The 19909-nt window shown below is 48.7% G+C and overlaps 1 protein-coding gene across 1 annotated transcript in view; it reads right to left on the bottom strand.

The window, feature by feature from the left end:
- Positions 1 to 415: 415 nt before the first annotated feature.
- TOP3A (DNA topoisomerase III alpha) overlaps positions 416 to 19909 on the bottom strand; it is a 37573-nt gene continuing 18079 nt past the window's right edge. Inside the window, 11 exon segments of the mRNA XM_056803926.1 lie at positions 416 to 900; positions 2658 to 3322; positions 4150 to 4272; positions 6441 to 6584; positions 8034 to 8199; positions 9541 to 9589; positions 9591 to 9655; positions 11263 to 11392; positions 13873 to 14058; positions 16121 to 16328; positions 18647 to 18729. Of these exon segments, the coding sequence (XP_056659904.1) occupies positions 728 to 900; positions 2658 to 3322; positions 4150 to 4272; positions 6441 to 6584; positions 8034 to 8199; positions 9541 to 9589; positions 9591 to 9655; positions 11263 to 11392; positions 13873 to 14058; positions 16121 to 16328; positions 18647 to 18729 (1992 nt within the window). The 3' untranslated portion in view covers positions 416 to 727.

Here is a 19909-nt window from a genome sequence, read left to right on the forward strand (position 1 = left end):
GTGCCTCCCCCGCACACCCCGGTGGGTTCCTGGGCACAGGGCGGCCCCGGTGGCTCCCCCGCACACCCCGGTGGGTTCCTGGGCACAGAGTGCCTCCCCCGCACACCCCGGTGGGTTCCTGGGCACAGAGTGCCTCCCCCGTGCATCCCCGGTGGGTTCCTGGGCACAGGGTGGCCCCGGTGCCTCCCCCGCACACCCCGGTGGGTTCCTGGGCACACACAGGGCGGCCCCGGTGGCTCCCCCGCACCCCCCCCCCCCGTGGGCTCGAACGCAGGACTCACAAGGCCTCATTCCCAGGGGAGGACGAGGGGCCGTGCCCGGCGCCATGACACTGGATGGTCAGGAATGAGCTCGCAGGGACTCCACGGAGGGGGAGGGAATTCCCAGCCTGCCGCTCCCCCCAGTGACACACGCGTGGGGGGGGCTGGAATTCCCTTTATTAAGGCACACGTGGGCCCACGGCCAGCCCGGAGCACAAGACACACGTGCAGGACGGCCAGCGGCCCTCCAAGCCGACCCCCGTCTCCCCGCATGTCCAGGAGCGCCCTGTTGGGAAGGGCAGCGCGCGGGAGCTCGCAGGCCCAGGCTCGCTTCTGGGGGAGCCTCGAGACGGCCGGGCCGCAGGCAGGCCCCCGCACGCGTCCCCAGAGGCGGCCCCCAGGCGGGGGTCTCGCAGGGGGTCCCCGCGCCGCAGGGCTGCTCCTCCCGGAAGCCGAGCAGGTGCTGGTCATCGGCCCTGGGGGCAGGAGGTGCGGTTGTGTCCAGGCTGGTGGCAGAGGCTGCACTTGCGCACCTTCTTGGGGCCGGGCTCCGGGTTCGAGGGATTTCTAGGCCGTTTGCTCCTGGCCTCTGCCTCTCGGGCCGGGCCTCTGGGCCCAGAGCCGGCTGCTCCAGACGCTCCTGAGGGAAGAAACAAAGCAGATGTGAGCCGACGGGCCAGAGAAGATGGCGGCGCGGCCGCGTTCCTGACCGAAGAGAGCGAGAAGCATGCAAAGCCCTGCGAGTCTCTGCACCCTCCAGAGCCACAGGGAGGGCGAAGAGTCGGCGTATCAACCGGCCTCCCTCCTGCCCTCTCGGAGTCAATACTGTGCACAGGCTCCAGGGCAGAAGACTGGTCAGGGCTGGGCCGTGGGGGTCATGTGACTGGCCCAGGGCCACCCAGCTGGGAAGTGGCTGAGGCTGGATTTGAACCCAGGACCTCCCTCTTTGGCCTGGCGCCATCCACTGAGCCCCCTGCTGACCCTGCCCACAAGTCTCTGACTGCCGTCGCCTCTCTTGTTCTTCTTCAGACCATCTCTACCATGTAGTCAGACCCAGAGCAGCTGGGCGGCCCCGGGTTCAAATGGGAGCCCTTCATCTCAGTGCTGTCACTAGGACAGAAAAGAGCCAGACAGCCAACGCCGACAAGTGCGTGTGCGAGCGCCCGTGCTGGGGGGCAAGAAGGCAGAGCGGCCCCGTGCGGGGAAGTTACCGGGGGGGGGGGGGGGGGGCTGTGCTTAAGGAGGGCTTCATGGAAGAGGCCACACCGACAGCTGAAAGGCAGAGGAGGGAGGCGGCTGTTTCAGGCTCCCCAGGAACAGCCCGGCTGGCCGCTCTGTCCAGTCAGAGGCGGCCTCTGTGAGAGGGGGAGCGAGGGCCGGCCCCCCTGAGGTCTGGCACCTGCCTGGATGTGAGGGGGTGAAGGAGGGAACGATCCAGGAGCCCTCAAAGAGTGCTGGGGGGGCCTCAAAGGGTGGTGGTGGGGGCCTCAAAGGGTGCTGGGGGGGCCCTCAAAGGGTGCTGGGGGGCCCTCAAAGGGTGCTGGGGGGGCCCTCAAAGGGTGCTGGGGGGCCCTCAAAGGGTGCTGGGGGGGCCCTCAAAGGGTGCTGGGGGGGCCCTCAAAGGTGCTGGGGGCCCTCAAAGGTGCTGGGGGGCCCTCCACAGGACCAAACGGGAAGCACACAGGCAGTTGCCTGCAGGGTGGGCCCTAGAGAGGGGCCCACAGGGCAGACGCCCGAGAAGCGCTTCTCTTCCGCGCAGAGCCTGGACGGTTCTCTGCACACGAGCGTGCACACAGCGAGGCCGCCCCCCCTCACACTTCTGGTTGACTCCTACCGTCATGCCAGCCATAGCGGCAGCGGGGCACCGAGCGGGGCAGTGAACAGTGCTGGGCCCGGAGTCAGGAACTCGGCGTGTGTGAGCCCGGGCAAAACACTGAGCCCTCCCTGCCTCAGTTTCCTCATCTGAACAATAAGCCGGAGGAGGAAGGTCGGCGCGTCGTTTCCTGACTCCGAGAAGGCCAAGGCCGCCGAGATGCTTGACGGGCACCAGAGGCCTGACTAGTAACGGCACTACTATACACCCCCCTCGTCTGACTTGAAAGACGTCTCGTCTCCACCTTCCGAAGATAGCCTGAATGCAGGAAGGCGCCTCCAGAACCTCCGCCCGCGTGCCCAGACGTGCCCGGCGCAGTTTTAGAGCCGCCGCATCGAAACGGTGAACGGAGAGACGGAGAAGACGAGGCCAGAGCCCGCGCCCGCAGGCTGAGCCACGCTCTGCGCCCCCCTCTCTTCCTCTCTGGCTTGAGGAGGAGGAGAGGCCGGACGGTGCCTCGGAAAGGGAGGGACAGCAAGCGGGCGAGCAGCCGACGTGAAAATGGAGCCTGTGACGTGCCTCACCTGGTGCCACGTTTTCGTCGGCCCACTGGAAAAAGCCGCACTGCTGCTCCCGGGGTTTGGAGCACGTGTGGAACTGCCGCCCCTTGTTGGGCCCCTCCTTCTGCACCGTGCGGGTGACGGCGGGCTGGCTGCACAGGCACGTGGCCCCGCCGCCGCCGCCCTGGTCGCCAAAGCCGTCGGGCCTCTGCAGGGGCCCGGGAGCCGCTCGGGGAGGGGCCGTTTCCGATCTCTGCTGAACGTCAGCCCACAGGAAGAAGTTGCAGCTGCCCGCGTGGCACTTGTAGAAGAGCCTGCCCTGGTTGGGCCCTTCCTTGCGGACGGTGAGCAGCAGCGCCTCCTGGCCACAGTTACACACCACAGTGTTGTGATTCTCGCTGGCCGCTGCTTGGGGCGCACGCGTCCCGGCTGAGAGATTAGGGGGACCCGTTTGTCTGTCCTGGGGAGACACGGAGTAGCCGCCCTGGGCGTGGCCCATCCTGTTCAGTGACTGGTTGGTCTGTAAATGGTGGGTGGGCCGGCCCCCAGGCTGCGGCGCTCTGGAGGGGCCGCTGGAATGTCGCAGGTCCAGGATCCGCACCAGGCTCTCGTCACAACCCCCGACACAGCCAACAAGCTCCAGGGGCATGGCGGGAGGGATGCTTCCTCGCTTAAACTTCAACTTCAACCTAGGGCGTCAAAAGAAAAGAACAACAAAAACGAGGACACTGATGGTCTTACTTCCTTGAGGAGAGCTCTGCTAGCTTTAAATAGCTCTTTATTTTTCCTTTTAACTTGACTTCTACCTGAGGATAGAGTTAAGTCTGCCCATGTAAATTGGTTTTGATCTATATGCTGAAATTCCTAATTTTTTAAACCCATCTTAGATTCTATACTATCGATTGGCTCCAGGGCAGAAGAGCAGGAAGGGCTAGGCCATGGGGGCCAAGTGACTGGCCCAGGGTCACCCCGCCGGGAAGTGTCTGAGGCCAGATCTGAATCCAGGCTCAGCAAACAGAGCCACCCCAAGGCTTCGACATGTAGTCATTCTCATTCTTTCTAGGAGACCAAAGAAACTGTGAGAAGTATTTCTGCAATTCCTAAAATGCAAATTTGAACTCATTTGTAAATCCACTCCGTCTAAATCATCCAAAGTCAAAAGTTTCCATTTTCTACGCTAGCCCCAGGAGGTTTTGATTGGACAGGATTGTATGGAAATCCGAATCACAATACATGAAAGGCAAAACTATTCTTGGAAATGGGGCAGAAAAGAGGATGCGGCTAAGCAATTCCTTCTTCAACGCCCCACTTCCCTAAGTACCAAGGTTGGGCACCCCCTCCAAGAGAACCCTGACAGAAGTGAAGGACAGGGCCCAAGACCAAGCCTTCTGCTGGATTCAACCCCAGAACAATCCAATGAGCTACATCCTCCTTCCGGTCAACAAGAAAGGTAAAAGTAACAAAAAGCCCGAACTCTTCAGGAACTGCTTCTGCTCTGTTCCTCGCTCAGACTAACCTGTAGACAGGATGTGGTTTGCAGACTGGACACACACTCCCGTCCTTACTGGCTTCTAGAACAAAATCTGGAAACCAGACAGCTTTTCGGCAGTCGGGATAGCCCAGGCAGCTGAGGTAGAACCTGTGGAGGGAAGCCAGGCCGGTTATGCAAAAAGATCCCAATTACCTGCAACCTAGAGGCGAACGTCGGTCATCCACGGGCAACCTAAATTTCCCCCAATCAGCTATCATAGAGGAGAACCTTAATGGGATATGTAAGGACTATTTCTCATATCTAGGCAAAAAGCCTGGCACGGATACTGTTATAGAAAACTTCTTTGATCCTTCTTAGCCACAAAAAATCGATGTTTACTTAGACTAGCGACCCGATGACTTGACCATTTCTTTGAAGTTCGCCTTCGTAGATAGTATTTTTTAAAAAGCCTCGGTTGCTTTCTTGGAATCAATAGTCAGAAGAGCAGCCGGGGCTAGGCAACTAGGGTTAAATGACTTGCCCAGAGTCACACGACTAGGAAGTATCTGAGGCCAGATTTAAACTCGGGTCCTCCTGTCTCTAGACCTAGCTCTCTAGTCACTGAGCCACTTAGCTACCTTCCCTGGTAGATACTTGGACCAGAAAAAGCAAAAAAAAAATTGAAAAGACAAATTCACATTCTGGTATAACTAAAATTCCTATCACTACATAGCCCACATCTTGCAATTAGCATTTCCTCTGCACCTCTAGTAAAGACTAATCCATAACCTGCCTCCTCACTGTGGGGCTAGTCCAGGATCCTTAGAGCTAAACTTGATCGCCTCTGTGCCAATGATTCTCACATTTATACAACTGGCCTTGGTTTCTCTTTTGAGTTCTATCAGATACTTCCCACAAGACAGCCCCATCAAGCCTGGCACCTCAAACACATCACGTCCAAGAGACCATGAAACCCACTAAACTTAACTCTGAAACTTTCCAATTATCTTTTAACTTTTAAAAATTAATTTAATTCTTTTCCTAGATTACATGAAAAAACATTTTTAAGAAATTTGAGCCAAATTCTCAAACTCCATCTCCTCCCTCTCCTCAGACTTTAGATATTTCCATTGCTATCTTTTGAGTCACACAGGTCTGGAAAGAGTCTGAATAATTTTCCACGCTCCACTCCCCCTCACCCAGGTATCTGATCAGTTGCCTAGTCTTGTTGATTTGCTCTCCACGTCATCTCTCCTCTCCCCTAATATGGCTGCCATTATGGTTCAGTCTGTATTCCTGCTCACCAGTGACCACTTGAATAGCTTCCACATGGCTGTCAAAGTGATTTTTCTAAAACATAGGTCTGACCATGTTATTCCTTTTTGCAATAAACTTCAGTAGCTCCCTATTACCTCTGGATTGAATATGAGCCATGAAAAGCCCTCCACAACCTGGAGTCCATCATCTTCCCCTTCCAGCCTTACACATCATTCCTCTTTACAGGCTAGTCTGCAGCTCAGTCACACTGGCCCTCCTGCTGCTCTTTCCGCCTCAACAGCTCTTCCCCTCCCGTGCCTGCAAGGAACTTCCTCTCCGTCACAGCTTCTGGTTTGCTTCTTAAACTCTTATCTTGGGCCTTATTGTCAGTGCTAAGCCACCAAAGCAGGCAAGGGCTATGCCAGCAGTTAAGCGGCTGGCCCAGGCCCCAGCCAGGAAGTCAAGCCCACCTGCTCCTAGGATCCTTGGCTTCCTTCCAAGCTCCGCTAACGCACCATCTCCTACAACAGCCTTTTCCTGTTCCCCACAAACAAACTCCGAATTCCTTCACTGCCAAATGGCTGTGTTTGTTTGGCATGTTCCTTTACTCTCTCCCACACGGGAAGCTAAGTTTCTCTCTACCTCTGGGGCCCAGCACACAGCAGGCGCTTACTAAGAGCGGACAGTCAGTCTAACGCCTCTCTGGGGAAGGGAGGATCTCCTGCCCAGCGCAAACACTCTCTCCCCGGGCTCTCCCAGTCGCCGCTCTCACTGTCTGGGCACCCAAAGCCAGACGTGCTGCGGCCGCGCCAACGGGCTCTCCCTGATTCCAGTGCTGCATGTGCAGGGCTGAACCTGGCCCAAAGCCAAGTCTATGGAGAGAAATGCATTTCTCCGAACGTTCCGGAGCCCAAGCAGCTTTCTGTAGCTGCTCCACCTCTCCGTCAGGCTCGTTTGCCTGCTGAATTCAGAGCGTAATGACGTGGCGGGTTTCTCAGAGACAGGAAATAGACTGAGAGGGTGAGGGTGGGCGTGCAGGTGGGAGCTTCCAGACAGACAGACAGACAGACAGAACAGACCCGCCGTTCTTCCTCCGCTTGAGCACCATGTCTCTGTGGCACTGTGGACATTTCCGGATCGTCTCTGGCATTGCCGGGTAGATTTCCTCTTGCCTGACTGCGGTAGCCATTTCCCCAAAATACTGAGACAACGCTTCATCCAACCTGGAGGGAAGACACAGACACACGCACACGCACACGCACACACGCGCACACATGCACGCATTAGTCTGCTTGTGCTAAGACTTACACCCAGCTTTTTTCTTAATCCTTACTTCTGTCTTAGAATCACTACTAAGTGCTGGGACCAAAGCAGAAGCGTGACAAAGGCCAGACAGCTGGGAAGTGCCCGAGACCTGAACCCAGCTCCCTCCAATTCCAGGCCTGGCTCTCCAGCCTCTGAGCACTCTGCTGCCCCACTTGGGACCACTGAATGAATCCAAGTCAGGCTCGTGTCAGAAGGAGGCCGTGTGCCAGGGGAGGCCAGTGGAGCGGCCCCTGGTGGCTCCCAGAGTGCTCCGCCTGAGGCGGCTGAGGACAGGCCAGCCCTGCCACCACCAGGACAAGCTCGAAAGTAACTGGGGTCACTTGGTGTTCACAAACCATGTCTTGTCCTTGTCTTCAGAGCCCACACAGGGAGACAGGACGCCGAGCACACTTTAAGGCTCTGATTTTGACTTTGCTCTTAACAAGACTGCTCTGAAGGGCTGCATCATCTCCGAGTCCAGTCAGACTCGGCATAGGCCGATGGGCAGTTCAGGGCCTTCTCGGACACCCTGACCGCACCCCAAATGACTGCATCTACTTTGCACTTTTCGGGCGGCTTTTCCCTTTCTTGCCTTCTTCTCTTCAGCTCCCAGAAGAGTGCCCGGCGCATGGCTGGCTTTGACAGGCTTGCTACATAACTGACTGAGCGCTCTCAAAGCGCGCTGGGCTCCTCACAAGCGCGCAGCCTCAGCAGTACAGACATCCTGTGAGGCAGGCAGCGCGAGGGTTCCGATCTCCACTTTGCAGATGGAATAACAGACCGCCCGGAAGTCAAGCGGCTCCCCCAGCAGCAACAGGCAAGCGAATGCAGAAGTGGGGGCTTGAACCCAGCTCTTCTGGACTTCAAGCCTACTCCTTTGGGCGTGGCACTGCTAGTGGGATTCCTACTGCAACGGATTCGAATCCTTTCTCAGAGATGTAGCAGAGTGGATAGAGGGCCAGGCCTGGCATGCGGAGGGCCGAGGTTCGAATCTGGCCTCAGACGAGTTCTAGCTCTACACCTCGGGCAAGCCAACGTATTACCAGGGAGCCCTGGCCACTCTGCCTTCTTAGAATCGCTACTAAGACTGAAGGTGATCGTTCTGAAAAAGTCAGTAAAAAGGAGCCCTTTCAGACAGACACTGGGGCCCACCCAAGGAAGAGGCCCCAGGCACAGGCATCAGCTGGTGGGGAAGGAGGTGCTAAGCAGTCAGCATCAGGCCAGCAAGCCAAAGCATCCAATGCCCACCAGTCCTGCGGCCCCGCCCCTGCTGTCTCACTCCTCCAATACTTGTTTCTGATAAGAAAAGGAAGCAAACACACCCTACCGATCCCTTCTTGGGCCGGAAAGGTCTCCCTGGTACTCACTTGTTGGCATGGGCCACGGCTTCGATGAAAACTTGCTTATATTTCTGGATCTGCTGCCTCAGGACCACGTGCTTATCCTTTTTCCCCTCACAAATAAGTTTCAGGTCAGCTTCTAACTCAGCCCGGAGGTCAGGCTTAGACATCTCATAGCCCATGGAATCATAACCTGCCAAAGGAAAAATGACCATTTGTAAACCCAACATGGCTCCTCTGTGAGAGTACAAGGAAACCTCCCTCTGTCCCTGGAGAGAGAGAGAGGGAGGGGGAGGGAGAGAGGGAGAGAGGGAGAGAGAGAGGGAGGGGGATATGTAGCATCCCAGGCATATTCACATCTATGAAATACAAATGACTATATGGCTACTGTGTCTCCAAGCATAAGGTTATACCAATGAGGTTTGTGAAGGTAACCTTGAACTGGCTATGCGGCCCTTGGCTAAGACAAACTCATTAACATGCTCGGACTCAATTCCCCTGGAAAGCACAGTTTGCAATCTGCACGCCCAAAGGTGTTCCCTCTGCCTTGCCACCCAATCTTGATTGTCTATACTTTGTGATGTGGTTACTACGTCCTTGGGAGTACCGCCCAAGCAGGACAGGAATAAATTCAGAGGCAATCCCATGAACTTCCTCTTGGCTTTTCTCTCCCCTTCCATGGAGCTCCACTGAGCTCCTCAATGACTGTCTCTCTCTCTCCTCTTGACCTTCTCCTTCCCGAGGCTGTAACCATCTCGGCCTGCATTCCCTATCTTAATCTCCTCCTCCACCTTGTGTTCCTTTGTATTTATAATCTCCTATCAAAGGGAGTATCATAGGGATTGGCTGCCCTATCCAACCACTGACTTGTCCCTGTCTTTCATTCTCGGTTCTCGTTCCTATCTCTCCTCGCCCCTTCCCTTGTGGGACCCTGCTGGTCAGGGAAGTCCATTAAGGAAAACCCCACAGGGGAGGGAGGGAGAGACGGAGGGGAGGGAGAGAGGGAGAGAGAGGGAGAGAGAGAGAGGAGGGAGAGAGAGAGAGAGAGAGAGAGAGAGAGAGAGAGAGAGAGAGAGAGAGAGAGAGAGAGAGAGAGAGAGAGAGAGAGAGAGAGAGAGAGAGAGAGAGAGAGAGAGAGAGGAGAGAGAGAGGAGGAGGAGAGAGGAGAGAGAGAGAGAGAGAGAGAGAGAGAGAGAGAGAGAGAGAGAGAGAGGGAGGGAGGGAGAGAGAGAGACAGAGAGAGAGAGAGAGAGAGAGACAGAGACAGAGAGACAGAGAGACAGAGAGAGAGAGAGACAGAGAGACAGAGAGACAGAGAGAGAGAGAGAGAGAGAGAGAGAGAGAGAAGGAGAAGTAGAGAGAGGGAGAGAGAGAGAGACAGAGGGAGAGAGACAGAGAGAGAGAGAGGGAGACAGAGAGAGGGAGACAGAGGGAGAGGGAGGGAGAGAGAGAGGGAGAGAGACAGAGAAAGAGGAAGGGAGAGAGGGAGGACTGGGGGTGGGGGGGAGAGAGAGAGAGAGGACACTGCTCTTACCTTCCACCAGCCCCATGCCCAAATGTCCAGGGAGGAATCGTTTGTCGGGGGGTGAGTCCTACATACATCCGTGATTTGATGGTTTCTATGTGTTCTGCATGAGTTGCATCCGTCCCTGGAAACAATTTCAGTTACTTTAGGAGTGCAGACAAAACTTCAAGTTAACAAGCAATTAGAAACGACCTACATTTAATTTTGGTCAGATCCAACAATGGCCTTTTGAAAATGTCAGACTTCTGGAGGGGGCTGGGGGAAAAGAAGGAAACTCCATTTTTATTAAGCATCTACTGTAAACCTGGCAAAGTACTAAGCGTTTTACAAGTATTCTTTGATTTGATTCTCACAAGTATCTATGAGGTAGGAACTATTATCTCTGTTTTACAGATGAAGAAACCAAGGTAGAGAGGCTCAGTGATCTGCCCAGGGTCACCCAACTAATAAGATTCTGAAACCAGACTTGAACTGATATCTTCCTAAGTTCAGATTCAATGCTCTGAGCTGTATTACCTAGCTGTCTCTTAGTAACTGATTACTAGTGATCATAGCAATTGACCAAAAGAAAAAAGAACTAATATTGATCGTCATAATGATAACAAACTCTGAGACAAATAGAGTTGCTCGATTTGGCCTCATGGCTCAGGTTAAAGCAAAGGCCTCGTCTGGGAAGGATAGGAAATCGGGCTAATGCTGGAGAAGGTGGTAAAAACAAGAGCTTTGCTTTCATGTGGTGTAGCAAGCAGCGGAAAAAAAAGCCTCCACACAAACAAAACACATAGCATGTGGCAATATAAGCAGGCGGGCTCATTCCCATGAATCCAAGCAACTCGCCCAGTGCCAGGGAGAGGGACTGGTGCCAAGGACAGAATAGACTCACCCGGGAAGTGAAATGTCCTACAAATGAACTATGAGCTGCCAGACATGGAGGGAGCAGTCCTAACTGGATCCAGATACAGGGAAGTTCAGGGTTCACTAAGTGATCCCTGGCCTGGGGAAGGCTCAGGGAGGGAGAGTTTCTTTATGGGAAGTCAGCTGGAGAAGAGTGACTCAGGCCACTGCAACTGACCAGGAAGTTTATCCAGCCACAAGCTGTGGGCATGAACTGCTTGACACAGTGTTAATATAAGACAGCGTGGAAAAGTATAAACCTCTCTGCCACTGCCTATATGCAAGTAATTCAGAGGAATTCTATGATTATAACATCAAACAATATAAAATCAGTTATCTCAATGGTGAAGCTCCTACTAAAGTTTCTAATTTGTGGAAATCTGTTGGAATTTTCCAGTTCCTAGACATATATACATGATATATACATAACCACTCTGGGCCTCAGTTTCCCAATCTGTAAAGCAAGGATATTGGGCTAGAAGAGCTTTTTTTTTTTTTTAAACCCTCACCTTCCCTCTTGGAATCAATACTATGTATTGGCTCCAAGGCAGAAGAGTGGAAATGGGGGTCAAGTGACTTGCCCAGGGTCACACAGCTGGGAAGTGTCTGAGGTCACATTTGAACCTAGGACCTCCCATCTCTAGGCCTGAGAGCCATCTCAGCACTCCTAGATGAGCTTTTACAAGTCTTTTATTTTGAAAAGTTTATGATTCTAGACTTTCTACACAATGCTGAGAGGAAATATTCCACACCAGCCAAACACATGATCCCCTTTGGCTAAAGGAAATGCCCACTTGTGGCAGAATTCCCTGACATGACACCAGAAAGATTTCTGACCGATGCCGTGCTTCTCCATGAGGGCAATGAGATCTGCTTCGGTGAGGAGCTGGGGTGGGCTGGTCTCACCATCCACCATTTCCACTGTGGTTGGCTGGAAACGGGAGCCTTTCTCATAGACAGGAATGATCTGAAAAATAAACAGTCTGTTACACAAACTGATATGGAGTGAAATGAGCAGAACCAGCAGAACATTCTACACAGTAATTGAAACACTGTGGGACGACATATGGGATAGACATCTCTACTAGCAGCAATGCCATGACCCAAGACCATCCTGAGGGTCTTATGAGAAAGAACGCTATCCACATCCAGAGGAAGAACTGTGGGAGCGGAAACACAGAAGAAAAACATTTGATTTTTCATTGTTTATATGGGTATTGAATGTGGGGTTTTGGTTTTTGAAAGACTGCTCTATTACAAAAATCATGGAAATAGGTTGTGATAATACTTGAATTAATATATAATACATATTAATATAATGTATATAATATAATAAACATTAATATAATAATACAGTGGAATTGCTTATCAACTTCGGGAGAGAGAGGGAGAGAACAAGAATCATGTAACTGTGGGCAGAAACAGGAACAGTCTGTAGTCAAATGCTTTTTTAATCAAGTGACCTGTGCCACATTCATGAAGTCAAGCCAAACGATGCATGGGAAATGACGTGGACACGTTGCATAACAGAGGGCAAGGTGCTTAAGGAGAAGGATAGCTAAAAATGTAAAAGCTCACTATTAGAGGCATCTAAAACAAAATAATTTAAAACTACCATTACACACCTATTAAACTATCAAAAATAAATTAAAACCAAGTTCAGTCAACCAACATGCAGTCTTAAAGTCTCTGTTTAAGGGCCAGCTAGGTGGCTCAGCGGATAATCACGTATGGAGATGGCAGGTTCTGTGTTCAAATGTGAACCCAGATACTTTCTAGCTGTGTGACTATGGGTAAATCACTTAATTCCCAATTGCCTAGTCCTGATGCCTTAGAACCAGTATCTATTCTAATACAGAAGGTATGAATTAAAAAAAAAATCTCCAGGTCCAGATGGATTCACAAGTGAATCTATCAAACATTCAGAGAACAGTTAATCCCAATACTATACAAACTATTTGACATAATAAGCAAAGAAGGAGTTCTACCAAATTCGTTTTATGACATAAATATGGTACTGATCCCAAAGTCAGGCAGGTCAAAAACAGAGAAAGAAAACTATAGGCCAATCTCCCTAATGAATATAGATGCAAAAATTTTAGATAGAATACTAGCAAAAAGACCCCAGCAAGTCATCACAAGGGTTATTCACTATGGCCAGGCAGGATTCATACCAGGGATGCAGGGCTGGTTCAATATTAGGAAAACCATCTACATAACTGACAACATCAACAAAGCAAACCAACAAAAATCACATGATTATCTCAATAGATGCAGAAAAAGCCTTTGACAAAATACAACACTCATTCCTACTGAATGACAGCAAAGGAACGATTCCCCCCAGCCAAACACGTGATCCTCCCCTGGCCCAGGTCAGCAATACTGGCTGCTTCAGAGAGGTTAAGAAATACGAGGACTGAGAACAAGACACTGGATTGAGCAATTAAAGTCACTGGTCACGGGAAGGAGCCGTTTCAGCCACTGCACAATAAGGCTAAAAGCATGACTGCAAAGGGTGGAAAAGTGAGCGAGTAGGAACAGCTTGTTCTGGGAGTTTGGCCGTTAAAGTGTAGGTCAGTATTTTGAGAATACTCAGATGAGGCTGGAGGAGCCCAGGATGTGGTTACGGAGCAAGGGAGCCAACAGACAGGAAGAGATTCAGATGGGGGGCGGGGGTGACTCCTGGACCCGCCTGGCTGAGGACGGCGATACAGGATGAAAGGCTTGCAACATCGGAGATGGGAACCTTGGAGAACGACGGACGGGAGCCCGAGCCTGGGGGTCCCATGGGAGCCCGAGCCTGGGGACCTGAGTCTATGCCCAACAGTGGTCGTCGTCTCAGACACTCCTTTGCTGGAAGGACCCAAGACTAGAAGCGGATTTTCTCTTGTGACCAGCGGAGGAAAGAGGTTTTGGCCTGGCTGCCGGCAGCATCAGGGAGAAGATCTCTGGACCTGCTTGGGCATCTACCCACTTGAGATCCTGGCCCTGTTTTGATTGGACTCCTGGTGTGAGGCGTGGATGTTGGGAAGTTAGTGTTCAGCTTAGTAACAGAGTTTAGAGAGTTATGGATATTAGCTTTTAAATGAAGAATAAGTATAAATTTATTCCTAAACCCTTATTCCTTCCTACCCTTCCCAAACAATGAGTCAGAATTTATTTATATGTTTCCCTCTTGTTCTTTCCTCACCCCAAACCCTAGGAGACAGGAGGGGGCAGGATCAAAAGTAAATGTAAAGCAGGGCAGCCAGGTAGCTCAGTAGATAGAGCAAGGCCTGGAGGCAGGAGAATCTGGCCTCAGAAACTTCCTAGCCGGGTGACCCTGGGCAAGTCACTTAACCCCCACTCTTCGGTCTTGGAACAAATACACAGTATTGATTCTAAGATGGACGGCGAGGGTTTAAAAACATTTAGTTCCTGATGAATGTGTGTGTTAACTGAACCCACCTTGTCACTCCATCTGTCATATAGATAAACTTCCAGATAGTTTTTGGCCAGAATCATGAGACCGTGAGCAACGAAGCGTTCTTGAGCAATATCAATCTCCACAGTTGTTTCCTGTCCCTGAGCATCCTCAGAGCAACAAGCTAGGAAATGACGCACAATAAACTCATACAGTCGTTGTTCATTTCCCTAATAAGAAAAAAAAGGTGGAGAGACTGATTAAAAGCCACCCTTCTTTAACTTTTTAATGAAAAATCATGCAACCATTTGGTACGGCATTCCCTCCAACTCTATGTTCAAATGTGGAAAAACAAACCGGGACCTTCAGATGCCTAAGATTTACCTTAGAAATCTAATCTAAGATTCCTTTAGAAGAAAACGAATCCAAATAAGTCCTAAAAAGAGTGAACCAATCTAAAACAAAGCTATGGAACCGTCTCATTTCATCTCTCTCTTCAGGGATTCATTTGATTGAAAAGGAAAACGAAATGGAGTTCAGCTCATGTTACCAACAGTCGCAGGTATGCACTGCGTCTACCCACAGGTCTGTCTCACTTGTTAAAGGAAACAGAACAACTGGACGTGAGGTTTCCATTTCACGAGAGACTGAGCCGACATCGCCACGTTCCTACTCGTCATTCATCGCTTGCACCACAGGATGCTGGCCGAGAACCTACGAACTCGACACTGTGCGAGGCATGGCGAGAACTGCGGGAGAAACGCCTCCGCCAGCAGCTCACTGCCCCCTAGAAGCCTACAAGCCAGCGTGCACACATCAGACAATAAATGCAGCGTACGGAGCCGATTATATGAACAACACGTACCGTATCAGCCATGTGTGCTTTGGCATACTTGGTAATAACCACACATATACATGGAGGCAGCTGGGTGGCTAGTGGCTAGAGTGCTCGGCCTGGAATCAGGAAGACCCGAGTTCAAATCTGACCTCAGACACTTACAAGTCACAATCTTTTTGCCTTAATCCACTGGAGAAGGAAACAACAAACCACTCTGTACCTTTGCCAAGAAAACCCCAGGATACAGGCATGATATGGTCAACAGGGCCACAGAGTCAGCTATGTCTGAACAACTGAATACTATACATAAATGTCGCGCGTAACAACATACACAACATGGGACTGACTGTAAGTACAAAAGTCCAGAAAACGGAGAGATCTCAGTGCTAGGAGTCATCAGAAAAGGCTGTTTAGAAAATGGGGCAAGACCTGCGTTGGGTCTTAGGGGAAGCTGAACAGGCAAAGGGCAGGAAACAAGGTATTCCAGCAGGAAGCCGAGGGACAGAGGTGGTTACAAAAGGGAGCCCAATCTCAATCCTGAAGGACTGCATCAGATGGATGCACATCGGTGTACACTGTCTTTCCCATCAGCTTTTTATGGTTTATTTTGGGGCTTTGGTTTTGTACGCGTGCACTCTTACAATGTGGATGTGGGTTTGGCATGACAATACGCGTATGGCCAAGATCAAATTGCTTACCATCTCTAAGTGGGGGGAGGGAAGGGAGGGAAAGGGATGCTTTGAATCCCACAATTTTGGAAAATTTATGATGAAAATTATTATTAGATTTAATTGGGAAAATAAAATCTTTGATAAAAAACCAAAACAAAGCAACTCTATATGAGTAAAAAACAAACAAACCCAAACAACAACAAAAATCCAAAGGGAGGCCAGAGAATATATATTAAGGGGTAGTGGGAAGACTGAAAAGGTGGGATAAGCAATCCAAATGGATTCACCAAGCATTTATTAAGTGCTTACATGATGTGCTAGGATGGGCAGAAAGATCTAATATGGTAGAGCTGAAAATAGAGACAATTATGGCTTTCAATTCTTTCTTACTGTTTAAAAAATTATTTCAAAGTTCCAGAAGGGCCCATAGAGAAAGTGTTAATGCAATTATTTAACACAGCCACATCAAGGCATTCTAGATGATACAGGGAGCGCTCTTTTGTTTTTCTGCCATACCCAACTCTTTATGACCTTGCTTGGGATTTTCTTGGCAAACATACTAGGGTGGTTTGCCATTTCCTTCTCCAACTCATTTGACATATAAGGAAACCGAGGCAAGCAAGGTTAAATGACTTGTCCAAGGTCACACAGCTAGTAAATATCTGAGGCCAGATTTGAAATCAGGAAGATGAGTCTTCCTGACTCCAGGCTTGTACCCTGTCCACTGCACCACCTGGCTGCCTAGTTCTTAGAATATGACTAATAGAACTTGTCTAGACCTACCTGCAGGTTACAAGTGTATTTGGTGGGGTGAATGGGAGGATGAGCTTGATCAGATTTTTTCCCATTACGTGGGGTCGGGCCACCCCTATCTAGAATTCTCTGAGCAAAGGCTCCCCATTGTTGGTCATGTATCTGCTGTTGCACCAAAGCTGTCAGGTTTAAGTCTTTGGGGAAAATATTTGTCTCAGTTCGAGGATAGCTGATATACCTTAAAATAAAGGAAAATAGATATTTATAGGCAATTCTGAACTAGTTCAAATGGCATCTATAGAACATAACAACTTGACAGAGTCAGGGTTCAGCTGATACTATAGCTAGTTGGCCTGTCATAGAGAATTCAATAAATATTTATGAAATGTTTACTACGTATATGCAGTGCAATTTGCTAGGGAAACGCTAAATTATCCCCAAATACTTTAAAGACCCACAGTTTTTATCAGGCTTAATCAGCCCTTTCCTTCCTATAGGATTTAGTAATGCTTAAAAGCTGCTCAGGCTCAAAGCAATTGATCATGTCACCGACATGATGAGCCTCTCTAAACCAAGCCCAAATAATCAATCTTTGGACAACAAATATGTCAGATATTTATAATAGCTTTTACCGTGATGAGACCTGTCAAAACTTGAGCTGAATACAGAGCCTTTAAAAACCAAGGTTACCCCCATCTCATGAGGCACTGGAATAAATCTTAAAAATATTAAATTAAGACGTCTCTTCCCTCATTGATCTTACCATACTGCAGAGGAATGTAGTCTTATAAAAGACAATGAAGTCCAAGAGAGAAAAAAAAAACCATTCCTATCCAGCAGTGGGATGGGGAGAGATCAGGGAACTCTTCATGAAGGAATTGGCATTTGGAAAAGGCTTTAAAGTATAGTTGGGATTTCAGCAGCTGAGAAAAAGCATTCTAGGCACAATTTCATCAAACAATTTTATGAAAGGGACAAATTTTATTAAAGGCACAAATCTCCAGGGGGAAGGGAGGAGGGAAGGGAAAGAACATAAATCCTGTAACTATGGAAAAATATTTTAAAATAATTAATTAAATAAAAATTTTAAATCACTCTATTGCAAATATGAATAATATGGAAATATTGGGACAATGAGACATGTATAAACCAGTGGAGTTGCTTGTCAGGTCTGGGAGAGAGGAGGGAAGAGTGGAAAGATCATGAATCATGTAACCATGGGAAAAAATTCTAAATAAATAAAAAAAAAAGAAATCACAATTCCAGTCTAGCTAGCAGAGGATGGTGAGGTAAGAATGAGGAGCTTTCAATACTGGCCGAAGGAATTTGGATTTTATTTAATGGCCAATGGAGAATCACCAAGAGGAAGAGTGGCGTAATGGAAGTATCAACTTTTGAGCGCCAATGGCAGATAAAGGCACGTACAGAGAAGAACATGTTACTTGGAGAAAAGACGTATTGAACAGGACAAGCTGAGTTTCAACAGGACACTCGGGCAGACCTAAATTCTGAGTGATTCTGGAATGTAGTTCTTTAACGTAGTAAAAAGCCGCAAGAGTTTCATCAAGTAGTAGAATTCAAAGAAGTAAAGGGAGGGCTGGGAAAGACACGTGGCAGCAGCAAACAATCGTCTCAAATGAAGCTCACTGGCTCCGTTTCCGCAAGACACTGCCTGGGCCTTTGGGCAGCTCACTTAACTCCCGGTGATACCTTCAAGATGATCTAGTCTAAACGTTCTTAACATTCTGGGCGTCACGGAGCACAGCCCGGTGAGGCTTCGGGATCCCTTCAAAGAGTAATGCTTTTAGATGTGTAAGATACGCAGGTTTGCAGAGGAAACACTGACACATCATTATCAAGGGGCAGTCAAAGATCCTGGTTAGGGTCTCTTTTGGACCGCTGCCCGGGCCTCCCGCTGGACTCAATCCCAGGTTCCTGGGTTTTCCATTCCACCACTGAATCTCTGACTGCCTCATTTTTCAGGTGAAGTGATCTCTCTTAATGCATTTCAACAAGCCCTTCATAGAACTCAGCATGGACTGAACTGCCCTAAGCACGGAGACTACAAAGACAAATATAAACTAGTCTCTACACTCAAAAAACTTACATTCTCTAGGAAGAAAAAAAGAGACAACACCCACCCACAAGTAAATAAATACAAAATCTATACAAAGCAGTCTTGGGAGCGGGGGTGGGTGGGGGAGAGGATTCTAGGATATAACGGGGAGGAGGAAGACTATTTCGGGACGCATGTGGGACAAAGCATGTTAAGGCATTAAGCTCCCTTTAAGCTCTGAAATTCTGTGATTCTATAGCTATTCTTGAATTAGATATAATATGCCACTTTTTCCTCAGGTTCTAAGTAGAGCTATTTTGTAATTGTCAAAGAACAGCATTCATAGAAAGAGTAAATAATTAACAACTAGATTTTTAGTTCTAGCGAAGAGTTGTGAAAACTACATGGCCCTCAGGTTTTTCACCATGAGGTTTGCTTCTTAAATAAGGAGTACGTGTAAAGGTACTCTAAACCCTTTCTCTTTATTTCATAATACCTACCCCTGAGTATAGAGTTTTTCAGCAATTTTCATCGTTTCTTTGGCATTTATCTTCAACTTTCGAGAAGCCAATTTCTCAAGTTCCTGTTACATGAATAAAAATTTCTTATTAACAACCATTGCATGAATTAGAGTAAAATAACTAGAAAAGTCATCTTTCCAAGACAATCTGTTTAATCAGTAACACTGCAGTTATTATTTTCTCACACTTGTAAACACAGAGAAATAAAATACACTACTGGTTTTAAGAAAGTACATGGCAGGTTAGAAGGATAATAACCTCCCTTACTGCTCTTCTGCCTTAGAACCAATATAAGGTATTGGTATATAACACACACACACACACACACACACACACACACACACTTTATCTGTCAAGACACTCCCAGGAACTATATGAATACAATTATACAAAAGTATCTTTTTCCCCCCCACAAAGTTCCTCCTAGTTTTTTTTCTAACCTGACTTGCTTCTGATTTTTAAAAAACTTATTTATTTTTTACCAAATACATGTAATAAATTTCCACATAAGTTTTCTGAAGTTAAATGATCCAAATTATCTCCCTCCCTCCTCCTCTCCCCACTCCCAGAGATGGCAAGCAATTTGATCTGGGTAATACATGTATTATCCTGCAAAACATATGTCCATATTGTTCATTTCTGTAAGCAATTAATCTTATAAAACCAAAACCCCACACCAAATACCCGAATAAACAAGTGAAAAATCATATGGTTTCATCTACATTCCTCCTCCAACAGTTCTTTCTTTGGAAGTGGATAGCACTCTTTTTCATAAGTGCCTCAGAATTATTCTGGATCACTGGACTGGTGAGAGTAGCTAAGTCTATCATATTTGATGGTTCCACAATATTGTAGTTACTCTGTTCAATGTCTTCCTGGTTCTGCTTATTCCACTCCGCATCCGTTCACACAGGTCTTTCCAGTTCTTTTTGAAATCATCCTGTTCATCACGCCTTATAGTACAATAGTATTCCATCACCATCATATGCCACAATGTGTTCATTCATTCCCCAACTGATGAACATTCCTTTTGTTTCCAATTCTTTGCTACCACAAAAAGAGCAGCTACAAATATTTTTGTACAAGTCCTTTCCTATTTAAAAAAAATCTCTTTGGGATACAGACCTTGTAGCAGCATTATCAGCAGTTCTAGGCAAGTCACTTAACCCCCACTGCCCAGCCCTGCTGTAATTCTGTCTTAGAATTGATACTAAGGCAGAAGGTAAAGGTTTCAAAAAAAGA

This window comes from Monodelphis domestica, chromosome 7 (assembly GCF_027887165.1).
Source record: "Monodelphis domestica isolate mMonDom1 chromosome 7, mMonDom1.pri, whole genome shotgun sequence".
NCBI classification, from domain to species: Eukaryota; Metazoa; Chordata; class Mammalia; order Didelphimorphia; family Didelphidae; genus Monodelphis; species Monodelphis domestica.